This window comes from Stigmatopora nigra, chromosome 23 (genome assembly GCF_051989575.1).
Source record: "Stigmatopora nigra isolate UIUO_SnigA chromosome 23, RoL_Snig_1.1, whole genome shotgun sequence".
In the NCBI taxonomy this organism is placed as follows: Eukaryota; Metazoa; Chordata; class Actinopteri; order Syngnathiformes; family Syngnathidae; genus Stigmatopora; species Stigmatopora nigra.
Genome location: NC_135530.1, coordinates 4,914,735 through 4,935,050, shown reverse-complemented (window position 1 = coordinate 4,935,050; position 20,316 = coordinate 4,914,735). Strand labels below are relative to the sequence as shown.

The window sequence follows — 20,316 nt, the reverse complement described above, 5'->3', positions numbered from 1 at the left end:
TTTGAAACCTCTAGGGAGCAGGACTGAGCAAGTTTCCTTTTTACGTCATGTCATCCGTCCCCAAGTGTCCTGAAATTTCCCTAAATCTCATATGCTCGGCACAATTAAAAGACTTGGAATAAACTTTCCAGTCATTCTATTTGCGGCATTTGCTGCAGCCCACTTTTAATCATAGCTTAATTCGTTTTTTTTTTGTGCACGATTTTGGAGCTATTTCGGTGCGGCTCGAGCGAGTCGAGGGAAAAGCTGCGTCCAAGCCAAAATCCATTTGAACAATGGCTCTCTTTGTCTTTAGTGGAGCTTACAAGACTGCAGTGAGGCAAAGGCTCATCCTCTTCTAATGAAGTTTAGACATCAGGGAGGAAAACAGTGGGGAAATTGGGAGATGCAATGGAATGTTTTTATTTAAAGTTACGGCAAGAAAAGCCAGGAGGGTTTTTCCATCACTTTGTGTGTCATTGATGTGATGCTGTCCTTTTTAAAAAGGTAAGGATTTATCAACATATCTGTTTTTAACTTGGTGGCAGTTAAGGTAACATGTTTTTATTTGTAATTTAGCGTCCTCTGTTGGATGTGGTGGGGCAACTCCTGACTTGCCCCTGAAGCAAAACCAGTGAGGACGACAAGACTTTTCGGGTCACGTGTAACAGAGTAAGCTGATTTTTTTCTTCGTTTTTTTTTTTTAATTGTTTTAATTTTAGGGCAAAAACTCAAATTTTGTGTTCTTGCTCAATTTCTTATCTGTAGTCAAATCCGTTATTTCGCCATTACCGTCATAGATAACCATCAATAAACCTTAAAATGCCCCAAAAATGAATAGGAAATGATCCAAAATTTTCAGAAAGTGACGTTAAAAATTGCTCCAATTCATTTAAACTGGCTGTGAATGCTCATATTTCATTTTCGATATAATATTTAGATTTTTTTAAGTAAATGGATTAAAAGCCCTGAATATTCAGTTTTTTATAGCTCTAAAACAATGTTTATTTTAGCTTTTTTAAAATATATTTTTAGATTTTACAAAATGATTTCTGAACTAAAAACAGAAAAAATGATTAAAAAATTACAATTATTGATTTAAAAGTGAGAAAAAAATCTGTAAATGTTATATAAATCTATACTCTTCATTTGAATTTGATCCTAAAACACAAAGTCGGCACTCATCATTTACTTTCCCGGTCCACACAAAATGATGCGGCGGTCCAGATTTGGCCCCTGGGCCGCCACTTTGACACATCTCGTCTATCAAACCATTTAAGTGCAAAACAACGCCCCCTACCACCGCTGCATTAAAACGCTCCAATTGTAAAAGTCCAGTGCGATGGTTGCTGTCGCTTTAACCGGTCCGTGGTGCTTTGCAGTGCCCCAGTTCTGTTCCCACGTAATTTACAAGCCCCCCCTCCTTTCCCGGGTTCCCCCCTCCTGCACCGTTGTGCACACACCAGCACAGAACGAGCAAGCGAGCGAGACACCAACGTACATCGCTCCGCGTCGGATGTCCGGCGAGTGGAAACGACAGAGTGTTTACACGCACATGCGGCAGGCGGCGTGACGATCTCCTAGACGACGACCCCATCAACTCCCCCCTTTTCTCATCTGGACTGTTTTTTGAATGTAATTATTTATTTTTTTAATTTTTTTCATCAATAGGGGAAGTACTGCATTGAAGGGGGGAACATGCTGGAGCGGAACGGGACACTGTGAGAAGGTATGTTTTGTTTTCATGGGCCCACGTCAACCTATACCGAATGATGGGCTAATATCTGCTAATGTATGTTCTAATGTTTATCATAGCAATATTTTGACTTTGCAGTATATGTGACTGTGGATATTGCAATGACTGGAATTGCAGTTGTGTTCTGATGGTCTACTAAGTCAAGTTAGAGTGCTCTTTTTTTTCTTTTTAAATGTCAATCTGTCCTTGGTTGAGGACAGAATGAAATATACTACTCTGAGGTTATTAGTCCATTAAAAACTGCAATACAAGGCATTGGTTTGGTTGACGTCGTATAGGTAAACAATCTTGGAAATGATATTTCTCTTTTTACAATGTTGTTGTTATTTTTTGTTGAAAATGGCAACTTCTTGTAAACATACCGTGTAGTGTTGTTGAGTAATAATCCCTATCAAGTGTTTTTGCAGACACCCTCTAACTCAGCTAAGCTTCTTGTTTCTACCAAGCGGATTAGTTGGAATTTAGAAGGTTGCAAGGTGTTGATGCTGTCAAAAGTACTGTATTATCTGTACCATAATACACACTTTTTTCAGTTTTTCAGAGTGTGACTAATACTCAAATGTGGCCTTTTTAATTTCCATCTTTAGTCCCTTGAGTACTTTGATATTTTCAATGTGAACACATACTAACTAGACTCTCATACACAAATGTAGCACAGTTTTAAACAGCATTGTGTTTGCAATTTTGTTGATCTAACAACCAGGCTTAAAGATGATTAGCCAAGAGGTTTGGAGATGGGAGTTCATGTATTTTAATTAGTATTGAGCTCTAGGTATGAAGAATGAAGGTGATTTGGCTAATTTAGCACTTTTTTTAAGGGAACTACACAGTCACCTCTAGAGCCAGCTATTGTTGATATCTTGGATGTTTTTTTGGTACTAAATATTGCAGTGAAGGAGGAGCTTTGTCTTGGGAGATTTTGTAAAATTAAGGTGGAATCTGTATATTTAACAGTATTATTCCAGTTTAGGCGTTTATTTTTTTCATATCTGACTGTTTTTAGCTTTCTGTCCAAAACTTTCAAAAAGCTTGCTTATGAAAAGTTTCAATTGGTTTTAGTGTTGTTTTTCAGGCTGATGACTAACGTTTTAGGTTGTAATTTCATGTGTGATATGATCATTGTGTCAAAATATCATTTTGCTGACTCAGACGTAAGGTAGATTAAGAAAATGATACAATTAAGGTTATATGTTGTTCTTACATAAAACTATTGGCATTGGCCAAGGTTTGGATGTCTATTGCCGTCAATGGCAGCCTAAAATCAGTCTTGTGAATGCCTACAGGAGTTTAAAAAAAACCCTAAAGTGCATGCCAAATTCAAATGACAAGGTCACTGGCGTAGTACTTCCCTGGCGGCCTGAGTGCCTCCATCAAACTAATTGATATCTTGTCCAAGAGACACGGGTCAATCTAATCTAATTTCCTTTTTCGATATCAAAGCAACTGCTGACATGAACATTCCGTGTTTTGTGTCCTCTCCTGCAAGCGTGGTGGGAAAAAAACGTGTCCAGGACATTTTCCAATTGCGCATTATCCAGATTTAAAAACACATCAAAGAGCTCAAAGAACTTTATAGACACAAAGTACGACAAAGATTGGCTTTATGTACTTTGATGTTGCAAAGAGTTTTAATTTTTTTTTAAACGTGGGAGGTTATGAGCCAAACTGACTTCATATTTTTTAACAGTACTGGAGGAAACCCTGGTGAGATTCTTATTTATTGCATATATTCATTTAAATGATTGTATTTTAATATTATGGAGCATCCATTGATGTGTTAAAATTATTTCTATACATTTTGATACCAACCATCCCTACTGTAGTTGGGTGGGATGGGCTCCAGCACCCCCTGTGTGAGTAAACAAATAGCAAAATGAATCTGGTCCTTCAAAAATAGCCGTATTGAATTGAGATATCACTAATATTCACCCTAGAAAATATTTAAATTGACATTTAAAATGAAAAAAAACTCATCTGTATTTAATATTGAACTATCTGTATGGATGTAACATTTTGTTATCTAGCTATAAGTTAGATAAATATCCCAAAATGGCTTCATAAAACACAAAAAAATGATGTTATGTTTAATAGACAAAACAAAATTTAATTGAAGTGAATGCCTTTTATTGTCATTATACAAACAAAAGGAGATTTTTACCATTTGGCGCAAAGATAACAACAAAAAACTATCTTTGACTTTATTTTAATTTTCTTAATTTTTCTTAATTTTGAGCAAATGGATAGATTGTTGGAGGACTGACTGGCTTATATGCAAGTGTGTTAAATTTCTATAAAGTCAAATGAATCTTATTTTTGCTTTTTGTTTTGTTGTCAATTGACAGGAAAGCACTGCTTACTTAATTGTCAACTTTACCCAAATCAATGCAATTGTCTGTGTTGTGTGAGCAAGTCCTGCAACAAAAGGTCGGGAGGCCGCGTTTCCAAGGCGACCAATTGTTTGCGTTCAGTCACGCCGACAGCGAGCTTTTGTCACGTTGGTGGCAGTGGACATGTGATGAAATCATCAATTTTAGTTTTTTTTTTAGCTCCATTGCTGCTTTTTTTTACAATTCCAAAGGCTAGGCCTCTTGTTACTTTTGCAATGTTTTGGAAAAGCATTTGGCAAACAAGCAGAGTCATTAAAACCCCCCTCCCCACCCCCTCCAGTCGCTCGGTTTTCTTTCCCGTGGCATCCCGGGAATGACGTTGGAAAAGACTGAAGTTACAGCTAAGTTTAGCGCTGTTCTACACGCGTTCATGTCCAAGTGGTGTCATAGCATGTCCAGCTGTCGATTTTGGGGCTTGGTTTTGTCAACGTTGCAGTTCGAGCTGGTTATATTCTGTGTCTAAACGGCGTGCGCTGGTGCTGACCTGGCAACCGTAAATGTCGCATTTAGTATGGCTGATGTCATTATTATTTTCACGACTATAAGGTGCACAGCATTATAAGGCGCAACTTCAATGAATGACATTTTTTCCATATATAAGGCGCACTGTATTATAAGGCACACTGTCTATTTTGGAGAAAATTTAAGACTTAAGTGCGCCTTATTGTCGTGAAAATACGATAATTGCTATTGACTTCCAGGTATGAAGCACTCACTACAGTCACCTCTAGAGCCAGCCATTGTTGATGTTTTGGATTTTTTTGTATAAAATCTTGCAGTTGGGAAGGAGCTATATGATGGAAGATTTTGTAAACTAAGATGGCATCTGCATATTTAACAGTATTGTTTCAGTTCGGGCGTTTGTTTGTTTTTAATATCCGACAGTGGTGGTTTTTCGTTGTTGGTTTTCTGATTTTTCCATATATAAGGTGCACTGGATTATAAGTCACACTGTCTATTTTGGAGAAAATTTAAGACTTAAGTGCGCCTTATAGTCGTGAAAATACGGTATACAAAAGCCAGTGGAAATGTCACCTTATTTTTTTTAGACTGTGTACAGTTACAATTCATTGCTTTAAAAGGGGCAAATTAATGTTGTTTTTCCTTCTCATTATGGCTGCCGATTGGAAAATGATGGGTAAAATGGATTGGAAGTCAATGGCAATGAAGCCTCACGACGTAGTCCATCGAATTTGGTAGTGGATATTTCCAATCTACCGTGGCCTCTGTTTATTCACTCCCACGTCCGGTATGATTTATTTACCCATCGGCCTGCCATTGGCTGGTATCAAAGTGGTTTTAAGAGCGCGGGTGGTGCCGTTGGCGGGTGAAGAAAATCGAAGGTCGTTTCCACAAGGGAGCACATGTGATGTCGGGCGGCAAATTTGATTAGATTCTTAAGTTGGTGCTGTCTTTTTCCATTTAGATGCTGTAAAAGTGCCTTTTCATCAGAAAGAACAGCTGCTGTGTCTGCCTGGCTCAAATTTGCCTTAAAAGAAGGAAATTGGAATTAAATATTGTGACATAAGAGCACAAACCAAAATATTTTGGGGTAATTTCTTATATTAAAACATCTGTGGTGATTTTGTACTATAAAAGTCACATATTTAAAAGAAAATGGAATATTATGTCATGCCAAGTCGGTTGGATATTCAGTCAGCAAACAAGTGGCAACTATGGGAGTCCAATGGATATCATTATTGAGTAGATTTAGTCATTTTAAGGTACTTACAGGTCATTTTATATCAATTTTAGGGTGTTGCTATCTAGTTATGCAACATTTTGGCTGTTTCCAGGTTATTTTTACTCATTAGTTGCCATCGATGGCTGTTACAAAGTCAGGCAAGTTATCCCTGCCGACCGGATCGCACACCCTAGAGGGCCGCTTTTGGCCCGGGGGCCATAGGTTTGGTGTCCCTCCAATTTGGAAAAAAAAATAAAAACACTGCAGTGTGAGAATTAGTTGCGGGCCAATAAGCACACATGAAAATATGACACATCATCACATTGTTCACTAAGCCATCTGCCTAACATGGGTATTGTGATTCTTTTCTTTTTTGACCTGTCATCTGAATGGAGAAACCCACATTGGGAGGTTTGCCTGCAAAAAAAAAAGGGCCTGAATGTGCCTTCTGCCGCGTTGGCCCCCGTCAGTCGATAATGAGTCCGCCGAGGTGCTTGTGTCAGCAATTTGAAATAGCTTTCCAGCTGCGTGCGTGCAATTGCCCTTAGCTTTGCCGCATGAAAATCACACTGAAAGCCGGCCTTTGTATCAAAAGCAATTTAAGCATATGTTTGATATCATATTAATCATAATTAATTATAACCAGGTTCTTTTCTGAATCAGCAAAGATATGAAATTGAATAAGCATCAATTATTAAGTGATTACATTTCATCTTTTAAAAAATAAAATGTTTTTCTTAAGATGGACAGCCAAACTCTTACCACCCCCTTGTGGTGTGGAGGACCCAAAGCATCTGGATGAAGGCCATGGAGCTGAAAGTGTGGGTGGATGGCGTACAGCGCATTGTATGTGGGGTTACTGAGTACACCACGTGCCAAGAAGTGGTCGTCGCACTTGCTCAAGCCATTGGTAAGATCCCCAATACAAGAATAAGGGGTGTCTAAATTTTGACAACATGAGGTTGTCTCAATTATTTTGTTGGCTCAAAATACCAATGAATGAGACCAGGCCAAGTACTAAGTACTATCTGGGAGTAAAAAGTATCAAAAAACAAATACTACTACCTAATCTTGTAGAGTGGTGGTTCAGTGGATAAGTCATCAGTCTTGTGCCTCAATGGTCCTGGGTTCAAATACTAGTACTTGCAAAGATTTTCCCACTATTATTCAGGTAAATCAAAAGGGTAAAAGTACAAATACCACCACATATTCACAGAGGGTAGTGGCTCAGTGGGTAAGTTATCAGTTTTCCACCTCTGTGGTCCTGGGTTCAAATCCCAGTGGATGCAAAGATTTTCCCAAAATTATTCAGGTAAATGCAAGAGATAAAAGTACAAGTACTACTGCTTTCTCTCACAGGGTGGTGGCCCAGTGTATAAGTCATCAGTCTGCCGCCTCTGTGGTCCTGGGTTCAAATCCCACTGCAGGCAAATATTTTCCCAATATTATTCAGTTAAAAGAATAAGTTCAAATGCGTAAGTGTTTAACTGAATTAGTATTCAGTGGTGGATGAGAGATTTTGGCAAAAAAAAAATGACTAAGTGTTTCACTCTATTTCCTTGGATAAAAGAATAAATAAAAATGCCTAAGTGTTATAAGTACTACTACTTTCTCCCACAGGTTGGTGGCCCAGTGGCTAAGTCATCAGTCTGCCACCGATGTGGTCCTGGGTTCAATTCCCAGTGCTGGCAAAGGTTTTCCAAATATTCAGTTAAAAGAATAAGTTAAAATTCCTAAGTGTTTAAGTGTATAAGTATTCAGTGGTGGATGAAGCATTTAGTCAAAAAAATGACTAAGTGTTTAACCCCATTTCCTTGGATAAAACTATAAGTACTACTGCTTTCTCCCACAGGTTGGTGGCCCAGTGGCTAAGTCATCAGTCTGCCACCGGTGTGGTCCTGGGTTCAATTCCCAGTGCCGGCAAAGATTTTCCAAATATTCAGTTAAAAGAATAAGTTAAAATGCCTAAGTGTTTAAGTGTATAAGTATTCAGTGGTGGATGAAGCATTTTATCCAAAAAATGACTAAGTGTTTCACCCCATTTCCTAGGATAAAACGTTTCAACACCCTTGTATAAGTGGGGCACGAGTTGGTGTAGTGGGTTGCACACTCGCCTTTGCACCGAGAGAACGTGAGTTCGCTTCCCGGTGTCGGCGGTTCACTGACCAAGCAAGCGGTCGAGGGTCGGCCGAAGGCCGACCCGAGAACGCCTTTCGCACATACAGGTCCATCAAGTGTCTTCCGAACTGCCGAAGGCAGTTCGGAATATAACCTTTTGCTGAAAAGTATGACTAAGTGTTTAATAAAAATTAAAAAAGGGATCATCCATTTACTGCACCGCGGGATTCGAACCCCGGCTGGGAGAGTTACCAAGACTTTTGTTTCCAGGCAGTGACTGGGATGCGAACCCAGGACCCTGGAGTCCAGAGACTAATGCTCTAACCACTATACCAGTGGAGGACATGATAGTTTTAGTAAAAAAAAAAAAATTGACATGGGTTTTGGGCACGAAAAAAATACACAAGAGGAATACCGAACCGGGAATTGAACCCAGGACCTTAGATTTCAGAGGCCAACACTCTAACCATTAAACCACTGAATACACTGTTGTTTCACATTTGAAGTTTAACCATGACCCATCCCAGAGTACAAAGTTTTTGGTAAGAAGTATTTGCATGAGTAGTATAGATTTGTAAATATGTCCAGCAGACTAAGTTAGACTAAAGAGTCAATTTGATGGCTTTTCACATGCAAATAAGGAAGCACTTGATTCTTCTTGGTAAAATAAGAGCTTACAAGACCCAATGTTCCTCGGCAGTCTCCCACCCAAAAATTAACAAATCCTGACCCTGCTTAATTTCAAGTGTTTTCAGGGTAGTATGCCATAAGGCCAACTAGGACATGAGATTTGATATTTTGAGTAACATATATATATATTTTTTCAATAGAGTGTCAGAAGTCCAAGTGTGGAAACCCCCATTTCAGCCTTTTTTTTTAAATGTTGGTGACAAGTATTTTGAATGTATTCCCATCAATTGACAATTATAAGTATAATGTTCAGATTTTTATACAAGTGGATTAAATGAACTGGATTTAATACCCTGAATATTCAGTATTTTATAGATCTAAAACAATGTTTATTTTAGCTTTTTAATATATATATATATATGTTTAGATTTTACAAAATGATTTCTGAACTAAAAACAGAAAAAATATTTAAAAAATTACAATTATTGATTTAAAAGTGAGGAAAAAAATCTGTAAATATTATATAAATCTATACTCTTCATTTGAATTTGATCCTAAACAGAAAGTAGGCACTCATTATTTACTTTCCCGGGCCACACAAAATGATGCGGCGGGCCAAATTTGGCCCCCGGGCCGCCACTTTGACACCTTACAGAAAAAAAGTTTGGACACCCTCAAAGCCGAGCACCAGCACCCCGATAAAGAAAATGAATGTATTGTGACAATTGTACACTCTAAATTTAGGCCTAAATGGCCTGAAGAGTGCTTACATCGTAATCCCAGTTTCCCACAAGAACCCCCCCCCCCCCTGCTCAAAATCCCATTCTCTGATGGCCTTGAAGGCCGACTGCGAAACAGGACTAATGGCGTTTGCTATCCTTTGTGCTTTTTGCTCCAGCACTGCACGCCATTTTGTGCCTGTCCTCTGTGATGAATGTGCTTCTTTTGCTCTCGCCCACACGAACCCAATTCACAAAGCCATGAACCATTGAACCCGCTTTCCAGTGCCCACCTTTTGTAGACATGGAATTTCCCCACTGTGAAATCCTTTTTAGTACTTACTGTACAAGGATTCTTTTTATCCCTTTGCCGCATTGCCAATATGTGGGTAAGAATGGCTTTGAAATACAACCTTCCACCTTTAAATGGTGTAAAAGACCAGAAAAATCAAGTCTAGTTTCAAATCAGGATCCAAAAGGAGAGTTTTTCTGTAGGAATGAGCTACAAAGTCAGGTAGAACCAGATCTGACTACTTGTATAGTCAAAGTAAGGGTTCTATCGCCTCCTAAATCCCTAGAATAAAAACCACTTTAATTCCACTGCTCATAACTGCATTTTTGTGTTTGTATGGTGGGTCAAGAGATGACATGTTTGTTTGTATCATAGGTCGGACTGGAAGATATACTTTGATTGAGAAATGGAGGGAAACAGAGCGCCATCTTGCACCCCAAGAGAACCCGGTAGTGTCGCTCAACAAGTGGGGCCAATACGCCAGCGACGTGCAACTTATCCTCCAGCGCACCGGCCCCTCCATTACCGAACGGCCCCCCGTGGACGGACTTGCCCGCGGGTCTGAGCGGCCATTTTTCCGCCAAAGCTTGCCCCCGCTGGCTAAGCTACGTCCACCAGGGCCCGATCGCTCGTTCAAGCGTAGGGAACCCAAACGCAAGTCTTTGACATTCAGCGCCGGGGCGAGAGGTTTGCGGGAGATTTTCGGGAGAAGCAGAGATGGCGAAGGTACGAAGGGGAAGGTTGTTTTTTTTTTTGACGCCATCCGCTATGTGGTTTTCACTCACTAATGTTGTTGCTTCCACCCAGGCAAGCGTTCACAGCAGCGGGGTGTGAATTTGAACCTGAGCCGGGTAGTCGGCGGCGAGGGCGGAGTTGGCGGAAGTTCGTCCTCGGCGCCGGGCAGTCCGGCCAAAGAGCTTGGACGGCTAGTGCGTCTGCAGAGAGACAAATTGCAAGTCCTGGAAAGTCGGCTTTTGGGCTGTGAAGCCGAGTTGCAGGAGTGGGAGGAGCCTGGCGAGGTGAGCTGCCACGCCCTCATAGGGCAGGGTGTGCATTTTTTTTTAATTGGACTTTTTTCCTGTCAGCAAAGACACCTGGAAGAGGAGCTTCTTTTTTTGGAGCAGCAAGTGAGGAGGAATGATGCAGAGATGGACGAGGAGGAATTCTGGCAAGACGAGTTGCTGGTGGAGCAGGAAAGCGAACGGCGACTTCGGCAGCAGCTGGCTCAGCTGCAGGTCCGAGTGCGTGACTGCGAGGCTGAGCTTTCACAATATTTGGCACGCATTCAGGTTGGTTTCGTCCTAGAGAGAGAGAGAACTACCATACTGGCCCAAATATGAGACGGTGTATTGAAATAAGACTGGAAAAAGTAGGGGGGGTTGTCTTATACTCGGGCCGATGTGATTTTTTTGTCCTTTATCCATTACAGCACGTGTCTCAAAGTGCGAGCATGGGGGTCAAATTTGGCCCGCCGCATCATTTTGTGTGGCCCGGGAAAGTCAATCATGAGCGCAGACTTTCTGTTTCAGGATCAAATTAAAATGAAGAGTATAGATGTATATTAAATTGCCTGATTTCCCCCTTTTAAATCAATAATTGTCCTTTTTTAACCCATTTTTTCTATTTTTCAATCATTTTAACTGACACCCTTGTTATAGATGTATATTAGATTTCTTGATTTTCCCCTTTTTAAATCAATAATTGTAATTTTTTAACCATTTTTTTATGTTTTTAGTCCTTTGTTTTTCAATCATTTTAACTGACACCCTTGTTTGTTATAGGTGTATATTACATTTCCTGATTCTCCCCTTTTAAATCAATAATTGTCATTTTTCATCATTTTTTCCATTTATAGGCCAAAAAATCATTTTGTAAAATCAAAAAATATATTAAAAAAACTCAAATAAACATTGTTTTATATCTATTCAAAAACGGAATATTCAGGAATTCCAGTTTTAATCAATTTATTTATATCTAAAATGGTCCGGCCCACTTGAAATGAAGCTGACATTCAAGCGCCCCGTGAACTAACCCAAGTCTACCCCACTTTGCATTAGAGCATGGAAGGTGGCCTCCAGCAAGAACTTCTGCTGCAGGACCACGAGCTCATTGACATGATCGACGATGAGGTAACAATTCATACATGTTTTTGTGTGTAAAACTGATGGGATTAATATCCCACTCACATTTTCAGGTGGATGCCCAACTGGAAAAAGTAACCGTGGAGTTGGACTTGCAAAACCAGCACACTGCTCGCCTGGAGAACGGCTGCAGGGCGTTGGAACGCTCGCTAGGCCAGTCCGGCAAGAGACTTGAGGTTGGTGAACTAGTTTTTTTCCTGAATCCGGCTCAAAGACCATTGTTTGAGAAAGATGCTAGGGTGGAGAAGGGGAGGATTTGGGGGTGGGGGGGGATGTCGAACCAAAGTGGAACCGTGCAAATTTAAGCTCTTTAGGTCGCGGGTAGGGATGCCAAGTTCAATCTTTGCTTTGCAGGAAGGCTCTGGTGGATTCTTTTTGGCTGGTGATTGAAAAAGCGCACCACGTCGCCTTGGGTGCGAGGTCGTAATGAGAAAAAGTTTAAAAAAAAAAGGCGCGTTAGAGCATTCTTTGGGTATATTAGACTCGGAATATATCTGCAATCCCTTGCTTGTGCTTGCATAACCAACTTTTGAAACTAGGTTAGGTCTTCTAGAAGGCTCACTGTGATGTTATTTTGAATAGGAGAAGGAGCAGGAGTTGGAGCAGTTGACTAAAGAGCTTCGGCAGGTCAATTTGCAGCAGTTTATTCAGCAAACGGGCAGCAAAGTTACCGTGTTGCCGGCTCAGCAACCGATTGACGACAACAACGGTATGTGAAATGACACAAATTCTCTTTTTTGCCGTCTCCTCTTCTTTGAAAAAAAAGGTCAATATTTTGGCATTGGATGATCTTTAAAAGTCGTCTTTGTATACATTATTTCCTCATCACACTGTATTTGCTATCATGGACATTTATACGTGTGCAGTGCCACCGTGTGGTCATACAAAAGGTAGATTTGAAAGTTTGTAGATTACAGTGCACTCTTAAACCCAAAGTATGTGTCAAAGTGGCGGCCCGGGGGGCCAAATTTGGCCCGCCGCATCATTTTGTGTGGGCCGGGAAAGTAAATCATGAGTGCCGACTTTCTGTTTTAGGATAAAATTAAAGGGAAGAGTATAGATGTATATTATATTTCCCGATTTTGCCCCTTTTAAATCAATAATTGTAATTTAATGTATATTTTTCTGTGTTTTTAGTTTAAAAAAATGTGAAATATAAAAATATTTAAAAAAGCTAAAATACACATTATTTTAGATCTATAAAAACTGCATATTCGGGGCTTTTAATCCAGTTCTTTTAATCCATTTATTTAGAAAAAAAATCTAAAAATTATATCTAAAATGATCCATTCCACATGATATTGAGTTGACGTTAATGGTGTTTTTTTTCCAGTGTTGGAATTAATTAATTTGTTTTTACTTCATTTCAATGGGAAAAACATTCATTTGAGTTACGAGAAAATCGACATACGAGCTCAGTCCCAGAACGAATTAAGCTTGTATCTCGATGTAACACTGTATTTTAATGTTGTTTGTTATATTTTTCTTACCTTATCGATAACAGGGGAAGACTGCGGATCTTTTCGACGTCTTTTACCCGGCGATCTTCACTCCCTACAAAGCGGCATCTCATCTGGACTCAACCCCGATGGCATCTACGTTTAAAACAAACAAACAAACAAAAAACAGTCACCTATTGACAACAATAGGTTCGACTGATATCCCTATCAAGCTGAATTGGACGCTCTGTCTTTTCTGAACTACCTTTAGGACTTCAAGTGATGTCAATGCACATTGCATTTGCAACTTTTCCAAATCGAATATCTTTCACAACCATGTACATAAGTATAAATGTCAAGAGGGTGTGTTAAAGACTAGTCAGGCCAGCAAATGTATTTTTTTTATCGATGGAAATGTTAAAAATGATGGAGAATTTGATCAAGATGTCAAGGAGGCAAAAAACGCACGAGCATGCACAAGCGTAGTTGCATATTTGATTGCCTTATTCTGATATGCTAAAAAGCATACATCAAGTCAACTCAAGGTAGATAGCGTCCATTTTAATGCTTCTCTGCTGTCAACATTTCTTTTTTATTGATTTCAAGCCAGGATAGAAATAGAAAGAACCTGGAACATGATTTTCTTCAAAGCCGAGAGCCATTAATCAATCAATCTTTGCTTTTTATGCCGGTTTGAACAATTTCTCTTTGAATGGAGAGCGATGTCTGGCCCCGAATTGGCCATTAGGTGGTAGCAAAACCACGATTATGCAGTTTTTTGGAATGCTCGCACTCCATTTTCGAGTCTCTCGTGTTGACTAAAGCAGGGACTGTAGTGTTTATATCAAATAAAAGATGTCTACAATGAACCAAAGCTAGTGTAACAAAACATGAAAAAAAGGGTAGATGAATGTATTTTTTTATACAGGCGATAAAACATCCATTTGAAGGAAGAATCCAGTATTGTAGTAGTACTAAAGTAGTAACCGACTGCGACACTGTAATCTACTAATAAGAGAATAACGGCATGCCTTAAAATGTGAGGAAAGTTTAGATAAAGTATCCATTGCACTATTTTGAAAGTGTGCATGGAAGAAATCCCAAAATATGCAAAAAGAACAACAAAAAAATACTTTTTTTTTTTGCTTTGACTGTTCATTTAAAAAAATGAAGCCAAGGCAAACTTGGGTTGTTTTCTCCATATTTGCAAATGTCGCCTGTTATTGATTTTTTGTTGTGCCATACATGTTGATTTTCAATAAAATGTGCAAATATGACACAAGTGAGCTGAAAAAAATGAACATGTCAGTTGGTTTGGAAAGCAAAAAAGCCTCATTTATCCGGCAAAAGAAGAAAAATGCCTTCATTTTTAATGCGTCTCGGTCAAGAATGTGAACAAAAGCAGACTCAATTTGAGACTTGTCCAACAGAACTTGACCCGTCGAGCCGACCTCGGTGTTGTCGAGGTATTTGATTTCAGAATTTGATCAGAGGTCAGTAGGGCTCGGATTACATCGGGGAAAAACTCTTGATTGTACCCCAACCCAAAAAAAGAAGTGTCAAAAAATAATCCAACATAGCGGTTTCAAATAAACAGACCCAGGCCCACTAGGGCACTGGTGTCAAAGTGGCAGCCCGGGGGCCAAATCTGGCCCGCCGCATCATTTTGTGTGGCCCGGGAAAGTAAATCTTGAGTGCTGACTTTCTGTTTTAGGATCAAATTCAAATGAAGAGTATAGATGTATATTAAATTTCCTGATTTTCCCCCTTTTAAATCAATAAGTCATTTTTTATCATTTTTTAATGTTTTTAGTTAAAAAAATATTTTGTAAAATCTAAAAATATGTTTAAAAAAGCTGAAATAAACATTGTTTTAGATCTATAAAAAACTGAATATTCGGGGATTTTATTTAATCCATTTAATGAATTAAATCCTTTTAAAAAAATGTGACAGGCGAAACTAGAATTTTGTGAGGTCTTTGATTGAGTTGCACTTCAATTTCTTATCCTCAGTCATATTGTTGTTGTTTTTTAGCCGCCTGTAGTCACAACATCATCGTCAATTACAGCCAATAAGTTAACGAGAAACCGTTAAAAAAAGCCCAAACCCAACATGAAGAGACCTTCAAAATGTCTCCAAATCTGTGGAAATTGACCAACACAGCCAGGAAACAGCCTGGAAAATCAATGACTCAAAATTGACAAATTTAAGCTCCCTAAAATGACAAGAATGTGACAAAAAACGGACTCCCTGACAACAATAGAGATCCAATTGACTTTAACTAACTCATCATTCAGTACCATTGACATCTAATGCTGTCAATGTTGACATATAAGTTAACTTTTGGGGTCCAAAATAAACGGCGTGAATGTGAACCCACCCACCCAAATTGGGTTTGACACCCCTGGATCTAAAACTATTGTCCTGCGAGTTTGTCATCCCTGTAAATCTGGGCCACGTCGTAAAATTGAGATGGGTGAGCGCTTTAATGTGATGGAAATGTGATGAAGAAGGAGCCAAATGGCTTATGGGATGTCAATAGATAGAAACTCATCAAATCAATTATTAATTACTGACTTCACGGGAAAATATTGTGTAATTAGATGGATTGGGTTACATTTTTTTTCCAATGAAGATGAATAACTATGTGGCATATGTATATGTGTGTGTGGCCTGTACTGACACTGTCATCAAATAGCCCCTTGGCCCCCTCTCCTGAATGTTTTTTTTTTATTCTGTACTGGCCAGGCGGGGAAGTAGCAAACAGATGGGCATCCATGAATTATGGAAATGATGGGCTTTGATTAACCGCGCTGCATTTTTTTTTTTGGTGGATAAAAGCGACCTGGGAGCTGCCAAGTGGGGCTCATGAGCCACGCTGTCACTCAACTGAATAGTTTGGAGAAACATGGCATTTCCACATGCAGACTTTCATTCAAATTTGGCTTTCAATTCATTTGGCAGAGCTGTCAAATACTTACAATTATTTTTACAGTTTGTTGACGTCAGCGTTGATTAAACTATTAAATATAAAGTTATTAAAATGATAAAAGTGGAAAGGACAAAACTAGCAATGTTTTTTTTTTTTTTTTACAGCAATTTACATGGGGGGAAAAAAGGACAGTGGTACCTCGACGTATGAGTGGCCTGACATACGAGCAATTTGAGATAGGAGTAAAATTTTGGGTAAATATTTATCTTGAGATATGAGACAAATCATGGGAGAAGAAAAGTATCAAAATGTCAAACAAAATTAGAATTAAATTTAGTGTTAGGTTCGATTAAACTTATGAGTGTCTGAATTGTACACCAAGTTAATTAAAATTTGTTTATGTTATGTTACAAGCACGTTGCAGTGCAAAAATCCCTAATTTTAGTATTGTTAAACACATTTTAGTAATATTAAACCACTAGTTACGTGTTACTTTGTTAATAAATAGCAAATTAAAACAAATTAAAATGTTTTTCCAATCTAATATCCTATTTTGAGGTGTTTTTTCAGAGGGTTGGAACAAATTAATTTGTTTTTAGTTCATTTCAATGGGAAAAATGTTCATTTAAGTTATGAGAAAATCACCATACAAGCTCAGTCCCGGAACAAATTAAGCTCATATCTCGAGGTACCACTGTAGAATATTGAAAGTCGCCATTTTAATTTACCATTCCAATTCATTACGTTATGCTCAATGTTTTGCGTTTTGGCAAGTTGTCAAAAAATTCAATTATTTTGAACAAATAAACAAACTTTGTCCGATTTTGAGTGGCAAAATGCATAGATTTAGAAACAATCTGGACACCTGGTAGCTATTGATTAACTTTTTAATAGTTAAAAACTATTTTAGCGAGAAAAATAGATTGGGAAGAGCCGATTGGGCCTTTTTCCGACCTCCGATCGATTTCCATTCACCAATTATTTTTAGCGACTGGATGACCATTAATTATACATCTCGTCCCAATCACGCTTTAATTCTTTAATTACTGCCATCAAATAGAGTTGGCGTGGCAAAAGTGTTTCATCAAAGCGCCTTTATAAAGTGTTTGATTTGGTTTGGAAGGGCTACCAATTATCTTTGCCTTGGCAGTGCAATTTGGCAGCGTCTCCATTTAGCGAGATGAAGCCGCCGCCACCGCCGCCAAGCCGCCAACACGCATCGGCCGCGTCTCGCTCTCGTAAATGAAGAGAGACAGCCTTATTCGCCGAGCGGCTCGACGAAGCAATTAAAAGGGAATTAAGGGTGAACGGGGAGGAATTGGATATGATACCCCAAGCCTATTTTAAATGTCAACGTTATTACAGTGTTGTTGTTTGGCGTCCCTTTGGCCGCCGCGCCCCTTCGCCGAGAGTGACAGCCCTGCCCTTACTTAATGAAGCCGTCTACTCATTCTCGGGGTGATCTTTTTGGGGTGCTCGTCATTAGGATGCTGGGCGTCGACGTTCTAATGGCACCTGGGGATATTTAGTGCCTTAGGTCGCAAAGGCGCTACGTTCGGGGAGTTTTACTTGGCTTGGCGGCCATACTAACGAGAGATCCATGAATTTCGTGACTTTAATGGCCGCGTTTTGGGATTTATCAGTTAAAATGGATAGGACGCCGAGCGCTGTCTATGGTACTGAAAGTTAGTTTAAGTGAATTGGACTTCTATGGTTGTCAGTGAGTCCATTTTTTGTCATGTCGTCGTCATTTTAGAGTCCATTTTGTATCAATTGGAATTTTGAGATAAAGTGATGAGGTTGAAAACTTATTTTTTGTTTAAATTAATAAATAAGTCAAACCACAACTTTAAGTTTACGAATCACATTTTTAAATAACTCATGGCATACTATAAAGTATTTGAAAGTAATAAGGAAAGTAAATAAGCACCTTAACTAATAGAAATAACTCATGATATTCTATAAAGTATCTAAAAGTAATAAGGTAACAAGTAAATAAGCACCTTAACTGATTGATAATATTCAATATATTTAAATTCTAATCTTTTGATAGTTCATTTTACATTTATATATTACATTTAAATTGTCATACTTGTCTAATGACAATAAAAGCATTCAATATATATAGAAATATACAATATATGTTACTGCTACTTATACTATAGACCACAAATTTATCTATCATTATTTAGTCATTATTTTTTTCTGTTTTAGGATCAAATTCAAATGAAGAGTATATATGTATATTAAATTGCCCGATATTCCCCCTTTTAAATCAATAATGGTAATTTTTTAATCCATTTTTTCTGTGTTTTTAGTTCAAAAATCATTTTGTAAAATCTAAAAATATATTTAAAAAAAGCTAAAGTAAACATTGTTTTAGATTTATAAAAAATTGAATATCCAGGGATTTTAATCCAGTTCTTTTAATCCATTTATATAAAAAAATATTTAAATTTTATATCTAAAATGGCCCGACCCAGGTGAAATCAAGTTGACGTTAAAGCGGCCCGCGAACCAACCCGAGTCTGACACCATTGTTCTTAACTAAAGACAAACAAAAGGAAGCATTAACCAAGTGGTATGTAACAAAGTCAGTTTCCTACCAGCTGCCTTTGACCGAACTGAAGGCCATCTTTGCTCTGTTGGTGCTTCACTCCTTCCTGGTGGGCTTCGTTGATTCATCCACACAAACTCACATGCAGTCGGTAGCAACATGGCCGCCTTTGTCTTCTACCTGTAAGTGTGGAAAATTTCATTTTAGTTGACTTAACAATGAGCAAAGTACAATACCAGAACTCACAAAATTCTAGTTTTACAGTTTTCCAAAAAAATTGACCCCTCGCAGGCTGGACCGGACCCCCTTTCGGCCCGAGAGCCATATATTTGACACAGCTAAACCAGAATGTCCGCGATGATGCTCGCGACCCCCTCCGTCACAGTTCTCCGCAATATTAATATTGTTTATGTTTGACTAATTTGCGTCTCCCCTCTGGATTACACGCAGGGTTGTCCATTTATTATTATGAATTATAATTGCTGTTTACTACGCCTTCTAATCTCAGCTCCCCAATGGAGGCAGATGGCCCACACTTTGCATGTTGCGATGATTCCTACCATGTTTTCAAGTGATCTGATTTGAAGATATCAACAAAACAAAATGGGGGATTCCATAACACATGATGGTATTGCATGGTTTTATGACTACAGTCACTTTTTCCAAATAGAAAACACAGGAAACCTCTTCAGAGTTAATCTTATAAATCATGCAGTATTTCCTAAAAAAGCCCAACAAATGAAAATCCCTTAATACTACTTAATACTTTGCCACTTCTGTCCCTCTCGACGGGACACGGATTTCAAACAGAAACAATTTTCGTCTTTTTCCCATACTTGACAGTTTAGAGTATGACCTAAAAATACTAAAAATAGCCTTTTAAGCCAAATAACATGATTGTAATAGATTCCTATTAGGCCCGGGCTACTCTGGTATACTTTGCTAGCTAGTCTTTTGTCACTATTTTTACAGGCGTTTCAGTAAAAAAAGCATCGGGATCGTCTCGAAGCGGATTTCGAAAGAGTGTTACTGTCATCGTGTGAATTTTTAACAGCTGATCTGGGATATACACCGTCTTGTAAAGATCCCCTTTTTATCCCACACGCTTTCCCTTTGCCAAAGGAATAGCATCGCTTTGATTTCAGCCAATTGCGAGTTGCCTTGCTCTGCACAGAGTGGATTTAGATTTCTTGCAAAAAAAAAAAAAAAAATCCTCAGAGGGGTTTTCCTGGCATCTCTTGATAGGCCACGGCCATATTCTCAAAGCTCAGCTACGGTCTGCCGCTGTTGGCCGGCAAACGGCGTCACCGCTGGACCCATTTGAAGTCCTTGAATGCACCATGGCAGATGTGCTCACTCCCTTCTTTTTGTTTTTTTTTTCTTATGACAATGGAACTCCCTTTGTCTCCTCAAATGGTTCTTCTTCACAAGAGTTCAAGGAATGGCTGCGATTCCTTTATCGCTTTCTGTTGTCAGGATCACCACGTTCATCCTTTAGGTGTACGAGTGTGTGTGCCCATATGTGTGTGTATCAGTGTGTGTGTGTGTGTGTGAATCCTTCTCTTTGTTCTCAACGCAATCTGCCTTGTGTGTCACACTTCATCCTGCCAGATAATGGAAGAAGGTGACGGCAGCATCTGAAGTCGGGAGATGAAAGGGGAAAAACATACACACACACCTA

At 38.9% G+C, this 20,316-nt stretch overlaps 2 protein-coding genes across 4 annotated transcripts in view; both read left to right on the top strand.

Moving 5' to 3' along the window:
• The first annotated feature begins 1,404 nt into the window (after positions 1–1,404).
• On the top strand, positions 1,405–14,795 carry rassf8b (Ras association domain family member 8b). 3 transcript variants are annotated; one of them, XM_077709754.1, is made up of 9 exons: positions 1,405–1,708; positions 6,549–6,716; positions 9,941–10,291; positions 10,373–10,584; positions 10,651–10,854; positions 11,623–11,694; positions 11,760–11,882; positions 12,289–12,415; positions 13,211–14,795. In XM_077709754.1, the coding sequence occupies exons 2-9, from the start codon at positions 6,605–6,607 to the stop codon at positions 13,309–13,311; spliced, it is 1,302 nt and encodes a 433-aa protein (XP_077565880.1). In that variant the 5' UTR covers positions 1,405–1,708; positions 6,549–6,604; the 3' UTR covers positions 13,312–14,795. The 3 variants fall into 3 exon arrangements, with proteins under 3 accessions (XP_077565880.1, XP_077565882.1, XP_077565879.1); XM_077709756.1 differs by lacking the exon at positions 1,405–1,708 and adding an exon at positions 1,840–1,879; XM_077709753.1 differs by lacking the exon at positions 1,405–1,708 and adding an exon at positions 3,365–3,439.
• Positions 14,796–18,794: 3,999 nt separating this feature from the next.
• LOC144181588 (uncharacterized) overlaps positions 18,795–20,316 on the top strand; it is a 44,001-nt gene continuing 42,479 nt past the window's right edge. Inside the window, exon 1 of the mRNA XM_077710166.1 lies at positions 18,795–18,817. Within this exon, the coding sequence (XP_077566292.1) occupies positions 18,795–18,817 (23 nt within the window). The remainder of the gene's footprint in view (positions 18,818–20,316) is intronic.